This window comes from Aquarana catesbeiana, linkage group LG01, assembly GCF_042186555.1.
Source record: "Aquarana catesbeiana isolate 2022-GZ linkage group LG01, ASM4218655v1, whole genome shotgun sequence".
NCBI classification, from domain to species: Eukaryota; Metazoa; Chordata; class Amphibia; order Anura; family Ranidae; genus Aquarana; species Aquarana catesbeiana.
The window spans coordinates 621,490,247-621,503,894 of NC_133324.1; the positions used below are offsets into that span (position 1 = coordinate 621,490,247).

Sequence of the window (13,648 nt, forward strand, 5' to 3'; positions counted from 1 at the left end):
AATTCAATCCCAAAGAATAGAATATAGTTGGTATCTAATTCATTTAGGCTAGGCTCACAGCAGGGGGGTCCGGTGCGTGCTGGTTCACCGTTTCAGGTCCGATTTCAGCCCAAATTTTGGGCTGGATTCAGACCTGAAACGGACCAAAAGACGCACAGCGTTTTTCTGCAAATGCACTGTACCTGCTGCGGAGATATGTGAACCGGCTCCATAGAGAGCAGGTCAAAATCTCCTGCTATTGCGAATTGAATGCGGAGATTTCGCATCCAATTTGTGAATTCGTAATGGTGTGAACCCAGCCTTAAACATTTTGTCTTTAGCACCCAGTGTATGGTTACCCAAAGGTCGTCCTTTAGTTTAACTATAATTATAGGCTCTCACACAGAGGTCACTGAGCTCATTCAGCGTAATTCCTGGCTCAGGTAGCCCAAGTGCAGTATACATCTCGTTTTTAACATAAATGGTTGTATGCTTCTGTTCCTGTGTATATGTATGTTGCTATCATAAACATGTGTACAGTGAACAGGCGTATGCAAAAAATAGAAAATGTTCTATTTTTTGCATACGCTCTTATGCTGTACAGTAAAACCTTGGATTGCGAGCATAATTCGTTTCAGAAACATGCTTGTAATCAAAAACACTTGTATATCAAAGCGAATTTCCCCATAAGAAATAATGGAAACTCAAATGATTCATTCCACAGCCATTTATTCATAGGTCCTTCAGTTTATAGTCCATATAAAAATATTATAGCAAGGTTGGTAACCATAAAATGTCCATTCACAAATGGAAGCCCCCACAAGGGGATTAGAAGCAAAATCCAGCAGGAGCTACAGAGTATAAAAGAGAAGAGAGGCGCCTCTAAGTGTAGCAATATGTTGCTAAATGTTGTACCTTCATTAAATGTAACCATATTGCTACACTTAGAGGTGCCTCTCTTCTCTTTTATACTCAGTTGTGACATGACCGTACTTCTATATCAAGACGTCGCTTGTATATCAAATGTTGCTTGTCTTGCAAAACGCTCTCAAACCAAGTTACTCTCAAGCCAAGGTTTTACTGTACAAGGTTTTGTGATAGCACCAGGCTGTATGCTGCACCTAGGCTGCCTGAGCATAGTAAATACACCAGGAATTACGCTGAATGGGCCCAGTGACCTGTGTTCAAACCCTACAATAGTTCTATCTTTCGTCTGTGGTGTAATAAGGCAGTAAAGAACAGTGTTTGATCAATAAACTTTACAGCTCTTTTGCACTCTCACAGTAAAAAATCTCCCATCTCCACATGGCTGTGGCGGGTTAATCTTAGTATATTAACCTTGAGCTGCTACCTACTGTGTTGAACGATCCGAGGTAAAAACCCGCAAGGATTGCCAACGGTAAAATGCCCTACAGATCCTAATCTCTTGTAACCATGCCAGGATTAGGGGTAATCGATTGTGAAAGCTGTATATACCCTGCTGAGGAGTAAATCTTACCCCTCTGCATAATTTTAAAATAGAATGTCTTGGGTAGGACTAGGCCACACCTAATGAAAATCCATACTGTTTCTTTTTGTAACTTGCCTGACTGTTCACCTGTATGAAAGAGCCTTTAATGAACAAAAAAAAAAACCTGAGATTTGATACATATCCCTATGTATTTAAAATGCCTTCTAGCATTTGTGACATTATTTTAAAAATTTTAGAGTAGTCAATGAAAAAAGTGTGTTTTTCAGTGGACTAATTAAAAGTGATCTATTTAGGGAAAACAAGAGGAGCATTCACATTACCTAAGGGAGCTCGAAACATCTCCCTTACTGAATCAAGAGGGTCAAAAAATACAGTGGGTAAGTTGCATCACAGACTGCAGGAAGTTTGTGATGATGACTACATGCCAGTAGGTTCTAGCAGGCTTCTATGTAAGGAGGACAAAGCCCTTTGTTTAATAAGGCAAAGAGCAAAGTGCAGTACCAAGGTTAGCCAATCAAAGACCATCTTTCACTGGTCAGACTCTAATACAGTTATAATCTGATTGGTACATGTAACTGCACATTCTTGCTGTTTGTAAAATTCCTATTAAATAAAGGCCAAAATGTTATTTTTTTTCTTATGTACATGATAACTTTAAAAGCACTATAACTTAAATACTGTATATTGATCTGGAAATATCAGCAATTTCTAAAATGTAACCATCATAACATAAGAAAAATGAACGTTTTGTCTCTTGTTGTTATTTTTCTGTGTAATCATGGAAAAAAACAGACACCCTAATTTTTCCTTTAAGGGAAAAATAAACCATTAACATTTATTATATGCATTTATGCAACTAATTATAATTTTATTCTTTCAGCTCCAGGAGGGTCCAGTTGATTCGGCTTTTTTACATAAGGCTATACTAACCTTTGCTGTTTTTGTTTTGTTTCCCTCTGCTTGAACACAACGCATGTGTAGGATACCTTAAGATGTTTGACATCCCCCCTGGTGCTAGACATGTGTTTATCCAAGAAGACGAGGCTTCCCCTCATATTCTTGGTAAGTGGCCCAGTTCCTAAAAATGTAGAGGGAAACTGTTTACGAAAATGCTACACAAAGCTGACAGAGCGAACCTGCTTGGCAGCAACCATGGTGTCATTTGACACATAGCCCTGCTTTGCACAGGCTGGTAGCAAATGTATTTCTATGCATTTGCATATTCTTGCTAAACATTTAATGCTTGAGCTGCTGAAGAAGATAACTTAGTAATTTATGTGACAGTAGTTAATCTGCAATTTTCTAAATCTGTATTTAATTGGTAATTGCAATGAAAGCTTTAAGCTTTGGACACAGTCTAAACATTTGCTGGTTTTCTATCTCTCTGTGACTCCTTTAGCAAGATTATTCCATAAGAGGTTCCACCTGCCTTTACCTTGCTACATAGACTCACTCGCAGCAGCTGGAGGTGTCTCTTAGGTAGAAGCATCTTCACTGACGTTTTAAAGCATTTTAGATATGTTGGGGTGTTTCAAATTGACAACATCTTCTCAGAGCAGAAAGATACCATTTAGGTTGAAGGCCCCATTAAAAACAAAACTGCTAGATTTTTTATTGGACATAAGAGGATTTGATAACTTGCTGGATTCCCTAAAGTGGTTCAAAAGGCAGAAGGTTTTTTTACCCTAATGCATTCTGTGCATTAAAGTAAAAAACTTCTGGGTTTAACTCCCCCCCTGACCCCCTATACTTATCTGAGTTCCATCTTGATCCAGCGATATGCATGAGAGCGGCGGTCTCTCCGGGTCTCTCTCCTTATTGGCTCAGACAGCAACCGGCAATTCTGTTAATCATAGCCAGTGAGCTAATGATGAGAGAGTGGTGCAGGACCAAGCAACTCTTTGTGTGTGAATGGACAATGTCCATTCACAGGAGCATGGCTCGGGCTTACTATTGGGGGCATTTGGCAGTGGGAAAGAGCCAGGGCCACCAGTGGGGGACCCAAAAACAAGGGAATTGGAGCTGCTCTGTGCAAAACCATTGCACAGAGCAGGTGAGTATAACGCGTAATATTTAAAAAAAAGAAAAAACAAGCCTTTAGTCTTACTTTAAACTCAAAGTTAAACTTCAGACTAAAAAAATATTATCTAAATACAGGAGGCATATGTATACTTACTTCAAACTGGGTCTACTTTGTATATTTTTTCCAAATTCGTGCAGCAATCAAGCATGAATTTAAAGGCATTGTACACTTTTTAAGTGTTTTTGTCGTTCTAATTAGGTATAAGTGTACAGTAGTTATAATTGTATCGTTTGATTTATCTTGTAATGGTGGGCTCACATGAGACTGCAGTTTGAAGGGCCATGGCTGATCGATTCCCTTATGTCCATGTATTCATTCATCTAGCTTGTCACTATTTGCTAAAACAGCAGGCATCTTATTGTTCCGGGTCACAATCCATGTTTCACCATTTCCTCTTTATTGCTTCACAAATGTGGGCGTGCTAATGTTATGACAGATTGCATGGTGGTCTTACTTGCTCTGCCTGCCTACCCGAAGAGCACTAGACTGAGAAGCCCATTGTGGCATATGTAGTTTCTTCACAGTTCTTAGACTATAGACAGAGGTAATGCATTAATTTGTGCAGTGCCATGCTATATTCCTCATGTTTGAACCCAAACTTAAATTGCTGACACTGAATTGTCAATTTACTCATGACACCATGAAATGACAAGATCAATGCACTTCTTATGCAGGTGAAGAACACAGGGTGCAGGTAGGAAGGTTTATAATGCTTTAAGAGAGTTTTCCCTCATTTATCTCCATGGTTGATACAGTTTCAGCCAAGAAAGGATTTTGTCTGCAATAGGGACAGAGAGAACACTAAAAAGCTGACAATAGTTGTAGCCTTAATTTACTGTGCTAAAAGGGGATTATTGCTGACCGGGACTCTGTTGCAGGCTTTCGGCCACTTCCTGTCTGGTAAAACATTGTCAATGACACAGTAAGTTATGGTAAATCTCTCCATGGAGTCCCGGATAGCAGTAAAAATCTGTCAAGGGTTTCTTATCCTTTCCAATTTTATCCAAAACTGAAAAAAACGTTTTGGCTGGACATACATTTGAATTAGTAAGGTGAAGGTGTTAATTAAACCTCCTTCACATTTGGGCCTCAGGGGCTAGCATACTTTTTGGCAGACTTACCTGGCAAGTAAGTGACTTAAAAATCTATGGCTACATGCACACTTGTATGCATGTGTTGTAGCATGTGATTTCTTAAGAGGAATTGAGCTGTATGTGCAATGCCATCCTTTTCTAATGGCACCCTAACTTGAATGAAGGGAGAAAACAAACAAACTTGAACCACAAGTAAGAAACACATGCATTGTATGTAAATAAATAAAGCTGAACTATACCTTCCTGTTCTTTACACAAGGAAGCTGCCATCTTTGCCTTGATAAGTTAGGACACCAACCATTTGACTGGTATCAATCATGGCATGCCTTGAATATAACTGTTTTGGAAAACAGTTAAATTGATGAGTTTGGTGCTGCTTTAAAGTGGAACTAAACCCATCAATTTAACTGTTTTCCAAAACAGGTGCATGCAAGGGATGCCATGAATGATAAATGTCATAGTTGCCAGCATGCTTATGTTAGTTCTCAACTGAACTGTCAAGCCCTCAAATGTGTCATAGCTGATCACATGGTGGCAGCAGCACCATGGCAACTGCAGAGCAAACAGAAGCCAAGATGGCAGCTTCCTTGGTTGTAAAGCATGGTTTGTATATAATATGTTTTTGGTTTGTGAGACACAGTCTCAAGACTCATTAAAAACTAATGGACACATAAAACATATGTTGGTGTGCACACAGTTGTGAATGAGTCCTTAGTGGATCATTATAAAAGCCAGACAAATTTTTGATAGCCCCTGTTTTTCTCTCATGCCAGGTTTGCTTTAATTACTAAACTTTTGCATTGCAAATATGTGCACAATCATGGGTTACCATTGAAAATCTTCTCTGGCAGGAATTGAGTTTAATTATCCTAAGACCCCTTTTACATGGACACTGCCATGTGGGAAAAACAGGTAGTTTGAGGCACATTTTAAACTCACTTGTCAAAATCAGGCAATGACATTGATATGGGCCATCGCAAAAAAAATAAATAAAGCATATGGCTTACGGCATGTGGCGTTTGCCAACACATCCCATAGAGATGAATGGAACCACGCTGCAACTGCAGTGCAACCGCATTCAATGGACACAGTTGTGGCGTGGTGCAGAGAAATTTAGTAGTCTTCAACAACTGTCTTTCTAAAATTGTATGAGGGGAATTTATCAAAACTTAAGCTGCAGAATCTAGAGCAGCTGTGCATGGCAACCAATTAGCTTCTATCTTTTATTTTTAAAGCTTAACAGAACAAGCCACAGATAGAAGCCACAAGCCACAGATAGAAGCTTTGATAAATTCCCCTCATTGCATAGGAAAGTAACTTGCATTGGTTGATTTATTATTATTATTATTATACAACAGCATTCATATAGCGCCAATAGTTTATGCAGCGCTTTACAATATAAAGAGGGGCAGTACAATTACAATACAGTTCAATACAGAAGGAATAGAAGGGCCATGCTCATGGAGCTTGCGATCTAAAGAGAGGGGGAGGTGGTACAAAAGGTAATAGCTGCAGGGGCTGATCTAATGGAGGTGACTCGGGTGCAGTTCTTAGGTGGAGGTGGGGTAGGCTTCCCTGAATATGTGAATTTTCAAGAATTGTAGCTCAGTTCCAATGATTTTCTGATGGAATGACATGTTTATGTTTTGTTTTGAAATTACTGGAAGAGTAAAAATGTCCAGAGAATTACAAAAAAAATCCTAAACTAAATCCAGATGGATCCAGATTTCCTACTAGAAAGGCTGTATTTGTGTTGTTAGTTTTATGTATGGCATGTGAGCGGAATCAGCAAGGATGAGGTATTAGGATTTGAAGCTGGGATCTCAAATAGGTAAAAGCAGAAATCTGGGGAGGATTCAAAAACTATCCTTGCAGCAGGCCTCCCCCAGCACTACAAGGGTTAAATCCTACAGACTTCCTTTTTCCCATGGACAGCTCTGCTGAAGCTGTTTCTCTTTGCGCTCCATCCATCAGTTGTACTCAGTTAAGGTCATCACGTACAAGTGGTACCAGCAGTCCTGCATTGTAAGTGAGGATGCTGAAGGCCTCCCACGACCCAGAGTGTTGGAGAGTAAAGGAAAGTGCTGTCTGAGGGAAAGAGGGATAATGTAAGTTAAATTACTTTTTAATAGTATCATAGACATAAGTGAGCATTGATTGCTTGCAATGTGAGGGAGGTTTTCAAATTTCCCCAGAGTTCTGCTTCAAAGGCTAAGTTCACCTTTAGAACAGCCATATTTAGGGCTTTAGGGTTCTTCTCCCCTACAGCTGCTCTCACTTTTAAAATCGGCGTGGCTGTGCCACACCATTCAGAGACCCGTGAAAGAATAAACTACAAATGTCAATACTTCCATCGTACACATTCCTGGAACAGGTTTAAAGCACAACGGGTAAAAAAAAAGTTTTTCTATGCAGCGGGGCTGTGCCTGCACTGCACGGGTCAACTGATTGTTTTGTCCAGGGGAGAGGAGAAAGCTGTACACTCACCTAATCCTCCACTCCAGTGGACTGTTCCTGATGTCCTTACATCCAGAGACAGTCTATGGGTGTAATGAGCAATCCACTGCACAAGACCGATAACCGCTAGACCATGGGGTGGGGGGTTCAGGAGCCAAAGCGACTAGTCTTGTGCAGGATTAGGCAGCACAGTTGTTAGCACTTCCGCCTAGCAGCACTAGGGCCATTGGCAGTGCAGGGCGCAGGGGTGCTGCCCCCTAATCCATGCGTCCGGCCCCCTAATCTACATGTGGGGCACCGGGCGCATTGATTCCAATGGGGTTTTTTTTTTGAAGCACATGATTAGAGTCTAATAGGCTTTAAACAAAGAGTGGGCTCGGGGGGAGCAGAGTAGTGCCCCCCCAACCCACCCAGTGTCCGTGGTGTACTTAATTAATATTCGCTATTGTCTTCCTGATTCTCCTCCTGGCCAATCAGAAAGCAGGTCCTGAGACCCGTCACTCGATTGGCCAAGAGGAGAAGTGATCCTATTGGCCGTCAAAGAGGAGGAGAGAGGAGACGCAGTGGAAGCCGCTGTGAAGCACTAGGCGGAGGAGACACCATCCGGAGAAAGTGCTGGCTGCCCACGACCTAGATGGGGTAAGTGCAGGGCCTGGGACTGACCTACCCGTGGGAGGATGCCTGAGACCGACCGACCCGGAGGAGGGGTAGGTGGATTGTTTTCCACCCCCCAAAAAATATACCACCACTGGTCATTGGTTTGAATCCCAACCACGGCACTACCTGCCTGGGGTTTGCATGTTCTCCCTATGCCTGCGTGTGTTTCCTCCGGGTACTCCGGTTCCCTCCCACACCCCAAAGACATGCTGTTAGGTTAATTGGCTCCTGTCTAAATTGGCCCTAATATATATATATATATATATATATATATACACTGTATATATGAGGGGCCTATATAAGTACCTGCAATAAATAAAATAATAAGTATATCTCACTGCACGAGAAAACTTTTTTTGCCTGGAGTTGGGCTTTAAGGATAGCAAGGGCTGTTGCAACAATGAGCTGGAGACTTGAAACATCCTAGATCAGTGTGCCAACACACCACGGATCATCAAATAATGTACAAAGTTTTATTGAAGAATGATCTTATTTACCAGCAAGTATTGCAACGTTTCGGAGCTACGCAGGACCCCTTTGTCAGGCATCTGATGTCACAAGCATGGGGTCCAGCGCAGCTCCAAAACACTTCTTTGCTGTGATGTGATCATTCTTCAATAAAAACCTTTGGATGTTATTTGAAGATCCGTGGTGTACTGAATAAGCTACAAGTCCCGTCCACCACTATGACAGACAGACTTGTAGTTATCAATGGCATATGAGTGTGGTAATCAGCACACTCGTAATCCATGAATACTTCCTCCAGCTTCCTAACTGAAAGCCCATACAGAGGTATGGGCAGACAGCTGGAGCAAGATTTTACAGGAGCATGACACTGAACCCGCGATCCACTGATCATGGGTGCAATGCTTTGCAGGCTCCAGCAGGAAAAAATAATAAATGTCAATGTGGTGCTGTGCATTGCAGTAACATGTGCTTTATTGTGTGGAATCGCAACAAACTGAATGGGCCCTAAAAGTAATAGAGTAAAGTGTTATGCGTAAATGGTAATGATTGCTTGTATTAAGCACTTTTATATTGGAGTTATGCAGTCAACCACTGATTGTGTATTGGAGAGTGGTAGAGCTACTTTCAACTGGCCTGTTCCAACTTCTGACAGAGACCACATCACTTCTTGTGTCAATACTAAGGATGAGTTGAACACCCCCCAGCTTGGGTCGCAGCACAACATGCGAACAGGCAAAAAATTTGTTTGAACGCGCGAACACCACTAAAGTCTATGGGTCACAAACGTGAAAAATCCAAAGTGCTCATTTTAAAGGCTTATATGCAAGTTATTGCCATAAAAAGTGTTTGGGGACCCGGGTCCTGCCCCAGGGGACATGTATCAATGCAAAAAAAAGTTTTAAAAACGGCTGTTTTTTCAGGAGCAGTGATTTTAATAACGCTTAAAATAAAACAATAAAAATATTCCTTTAAATATTGTGCCTGGGGTGTCCTTAGTATGCCTGTAAAGTAGCGCATCTTTCCCATGTTTATAACAGTGTCACGGCAAAATGACATTTCTAAAGGAAAAAATGTCATTTAAAACTGCTCGCGCCTATAATGTATTGTCGGATCCCGGCAATATAGATAAAAATACCCCAAAAAAATGGCGTGGGTGTCCCCCCCAAAATCCATACCAGGCCCTTCAGGTCTGGTATGGATATTAAGGGGAACCCTGCACCCACATTTTTTTTAAAATGGCGTGGGGGTCCCTCCTGCCCCCAGACACTATATACTCTGAACAGCAGTATATATACTGCTATATATATATGCCCTATATACTCTGTAGAAAATTGGGCCTTAGGTATTGGTGTTACCAGAACACTGTAAGCCCTCACAGTTACTCGTGTTGGGCGCTGGAACGGGCCCTGCTGTGAAATATTATATGAAAAGTTGTAATTACATGCCTCTGTTAAACAGGGGCAGAAAAATTGGACCTTGGGTGGTGGTGGTGCCACAACACTGTAACCCCTCACAGATACTCTTGTTGGGTGCAGGAACAGGCTCTGCTGTAAAACATGACTGACAGTTTCTTGTCCTTCTGTGGTACCCCCTCTCTCTAGGCTCATATTATTCCCTTCCTCAACCTGAGAACCAACATCGGAGCCTTCAATATATATATCAAATACACTGCCACTAACTGAATAAGCTGCATGATTAATCTAACTCAAGCTATCTCTCTGTCCACGCCAACAACACTACACACAGCCTCTCTGTAGGCAGCCTTATATAGTATAGGGCGTGGACTTAGTCCCCCTGAGCCATGATTGGCCAAAGGCACCCTGCAACTGTTTCTAATATACTTCAAATGAAACGGCATGGGTTCCCCCCCTTTGGGTCTGGTATAATTATTAAGGGGAACCACAATTAAAAAGAAATGGCGTTGGGGTCACCCCCAAAATCCATACCAGGCCCTTCAGGTCTGGTATGGATATTAAGGGGAACCCTGCGCCAAAATGAAAAAGAAATGGTGTGGGGATCTCCCCTAAAATCCATACCAGGCCCTTCAGGTCTTTGGATTTTAAGGGGAACCATATGCCAAAATTTAAAAAAAATGGCGTGGGGTCCCCCCAAAATCCATACCAGACCCTTATCCGGGCACACAACCTGGCAGGCTGCAGGAAAAGGGGGGGAGCACCCCACCTGAACCGTACCAGGCCACATGCCCTCAACATGGAGAGGGTGCTTTGGGGTCCCCCCCAAACACCTTGTCCCCATGTTGATGGGGACAAGGGCCTCTTCCCTACAACCCTTGCCCAGTGGTTGTGGGGGTCTGTTCGAACATCATGTGATGTCACGTGGCATCAGAAGGGGCGTGGTCACCCATTTACATCACAGGGTGGCCCCGCCCTCGGCTATATTACAGCTGTCATGGTGAAAAGGCTGCAGTCGTGGGGATGCCTCCCCGATACCCATTCACATAGGGGGGGCCAGGATCTGGGGGCCCCCCTGTTAAAGGGGACTTCCAGATACTAATAAGCCCCCTGCCCACAGACCCCCACAACCACCAGGCCCCACGACTGCAGCCTTTTCACCAGCTGTAATATAGCCAAGCAGAGCGCACTGTGATTGGCCAAAGCATGCAGGTCAGTTCATTATGGGGAGTTCCGCGGGCACTCGAATTTCCCATGAACACCCCATAATGTTATAAATTAGGTGAACACCCGATGTTCGGGCTCATCCCTAATCACAGGGAGGAATTGGGAGGATTGGCGGCTGAATCAAACCGAGCGGGGATCTCCTGCTTTAACACAGCTTGGAGATGAAACGCAGACTGCTGTCAAACAAAGTCCTGCCTCCTGAATCGACATTGAACCAGTGTATCATAGGAGCCGTTCAGGAGGCAGGGCTTTGTTTGACAGTGGCCGGCATTTCATATCCAGGCTGTGTCACAGTGGGAGATCCCCGCTCTGTGTGATCTGGCCGGCTCTCCTTCTGACAGTATCCTGGCTGATCACTTTACAGGGCAGGTGCAGGAGCACGAAACATGTCGTCATACAAACATGTTGTCATAGTGATGGGACCCGTACTATCGTACTATCGTACCCGTACTAACTGTCCCTTCCTCCATGACTTTCATAGCAGTGAGATGATTGTGACAGGCTTCCAGAAAAAGCATCATCATACAATGTACTTTTCAATTAGTAAACCTAACTTATTGTTTTATGGTTATTATTAACAACTATTTAATTTTGTAAAACTGATAGTGATTGAGTAAAATTGCTTTTTTAGTTCAATATCTGTTATTACAAATTTGCTCCTGCAAGTGACTGTAAAACTAGCATATGGTACTTGTTAAATGTGCATTTATCTGTGTAATTCTGGGAATAATAGTCTTGGGGCTTTAATAATTCCTGGTAGTGCTGCAGGGTACACCAACTATTACTGTTTCAGCAAATAGATTATTGCTTTGCTCTTGCTTGATCTATATTCTGTTTGTCAGTGGCAGAAATACTTGCGCAAGACAAGACAGCCCCAGGTTAAATGTACTCAACCACACCCACAATGCAGTTATTGTTGAAAACCTTTCTGTGAAGTGGTCATTCATGGTAATTCATTGACAGCAATTTTTCAAAGTAAAAACTGATTGTTTAGCTTAACCACTTCAGCACTTGTACTTTTACCTCCTATGGACCAGAACAGTTTTTAAAATTTTTACAAAAGTCCCATTGTAAGTGGTAGCGGTACATTTGTATTACTTAAGATACCAAAGTAACTCATGCACTGTTTTTCGGGAAAAAAATAGGCTTTCTTTTGGTAAACAATGCTTTTTTATATTCTGACCAATGTTAGTTGGTAGTTTTACTGTAAAAAAAGCACACATTTTATTATTTAACCCCTTCACAACCACACAACACATATATGTGGCATCCGGGAAGTGGGCTTTAATCCTGGGTGCCGCATACTTAGGCTAGGTTCACACTTGTGCGGGCCGTGCAGCCCCTGTTTGCCCGGGCGTGACAGCCCATTCATTTGAATGGGCTGCTGTGCCCTGTGAAACGCAGGAAAGAAGTCCCTGCACTACTTTGTAAATCACAGCCCGCATGGGAACTGCAAGTGCAGAGCGGTTCCCAGTGCAGGTGAGATTTCCAGTGCTGGCGGCAAGCTATTAGGATTAATGGCACCCACCCACCGTCCCGCGTTTCATTGTGCGGGTGGTTGCAGCTGCGGGAATTTGAGCAGGTCCCACAGCGACACCACCAGCACAGATGTGAACATAGCCTTATATGTGTGCCTGTGTTTGTGGAAGTGCACTTGATCGTGCTCCCACCCAGCACTGAGACTAAGCAGTCGATGAAAGCTCTAGGTCTTGTTCTAACTATCAGTAACCAGGGAACCTGCTCTTGAACACATGGTCCCTGAGATAGCATGTGATCATTCACTCTATAGCCTGTCTCTCTGTTGTTTCTCCTCAGTGAAGAGGAGAAACAACAGACTTCTTCTCTATGGAGGAGGAAAAGATACATTTTATCTTTCCCTCCTTGCTAGGGGAGAAGTCTGTACAAAAAATGTCTGTTAAAAAATGTAAAGAAAATTAATAAAGAATAACTAGATCAGGACTTAATCTAGTTTAGTTATTGTTCGTATAATTGTCTGTTAGTAGCAGTATTAGTGTCAGTTTGTTGCAATACCAGTATCACGTAACTGGTGATGACTGGAATGTTGTGGGGGCCTCTCTTGCCCCTCCTGCCCAACACTCATGAAGGTGGAGACAGAGTGTGTGAGGGCACAGAGTGGCACGAGTGCCGGAGTAACTGGCGGGTGAAGTGTGCACTTAGGTGAATGGAACTGGGAGTTGCAGTCCTAGGAACAGGATACTGAAGCAGCTTGGCACCAGAGTAGGAGATGATAACAGAGTCAGTATGCAGTCAGCGATCATCAGCAGCTGGGTAACAAGGCACCGAGTCAGTAGACAAATCAAGTCCAGGAAGCAGGCCAAGGTAGGTAACAGCCAGGCAGCACAGTACAGAATCAGCAGGCAAAAGACAAGTCCATTAAACAGGCCGAGGTCCAAAAAATCAGGTGAACAAGGTTAATGCAGGAGCAAAGGCAGAGTCTAGGAGGAAGCCGGGTCATACACAGGTAAGCAGGTTCAATGGATCAGGTCACAGGAATACAGGTGCAAGCTGAAGACCATTCAGCAACTGCTCATGGTGACAGGCCAGTTTAATCGCTTGCCGCCCGCGACATAAACTGAGGAAAAAATTTGTTTAAAAAAAAAAAAAATGGAATTTATTATAGCAAAAAGTAAAAAATATTGTGTTTTATTCAAACTTGTCACTCTTCTTTTGTTTATAGCACAAAAAATAAAAACCGCAGAGGTGATCAAATACCACCAAAAGATATTTGGTGATATTTCACAGGAGTCACGGAGCAGCGGTGTGCCTATATAAATGAGGC

At 42.7% G+C, this 13,648-nt stretch overlaps 1 protein-coding gene across 1 annotated transcript in view; it reads left to right on the forward strand.

The window, feature by feature from the left end:
- ADAMTS3 (ADAM metallopeptidase with thrombospondin type 1 motif 3) overlaps nt 1–13,648 on the forward strand; it is a 280,263-nt gene that overhangs the window by 206,001 nt on the left and 60,614 nt on the right. Inside the window, exon 16 of the mRNA XM_073600537.1 lies at nt 2,432–2,512. Coding sequence (XP_073456638.1) covers nt 2,432–2,512 — 81 coding nt within the window. The remainder of the gene's footprint in view (nt 1–2,431; nt 2,513–13,648) is intronic.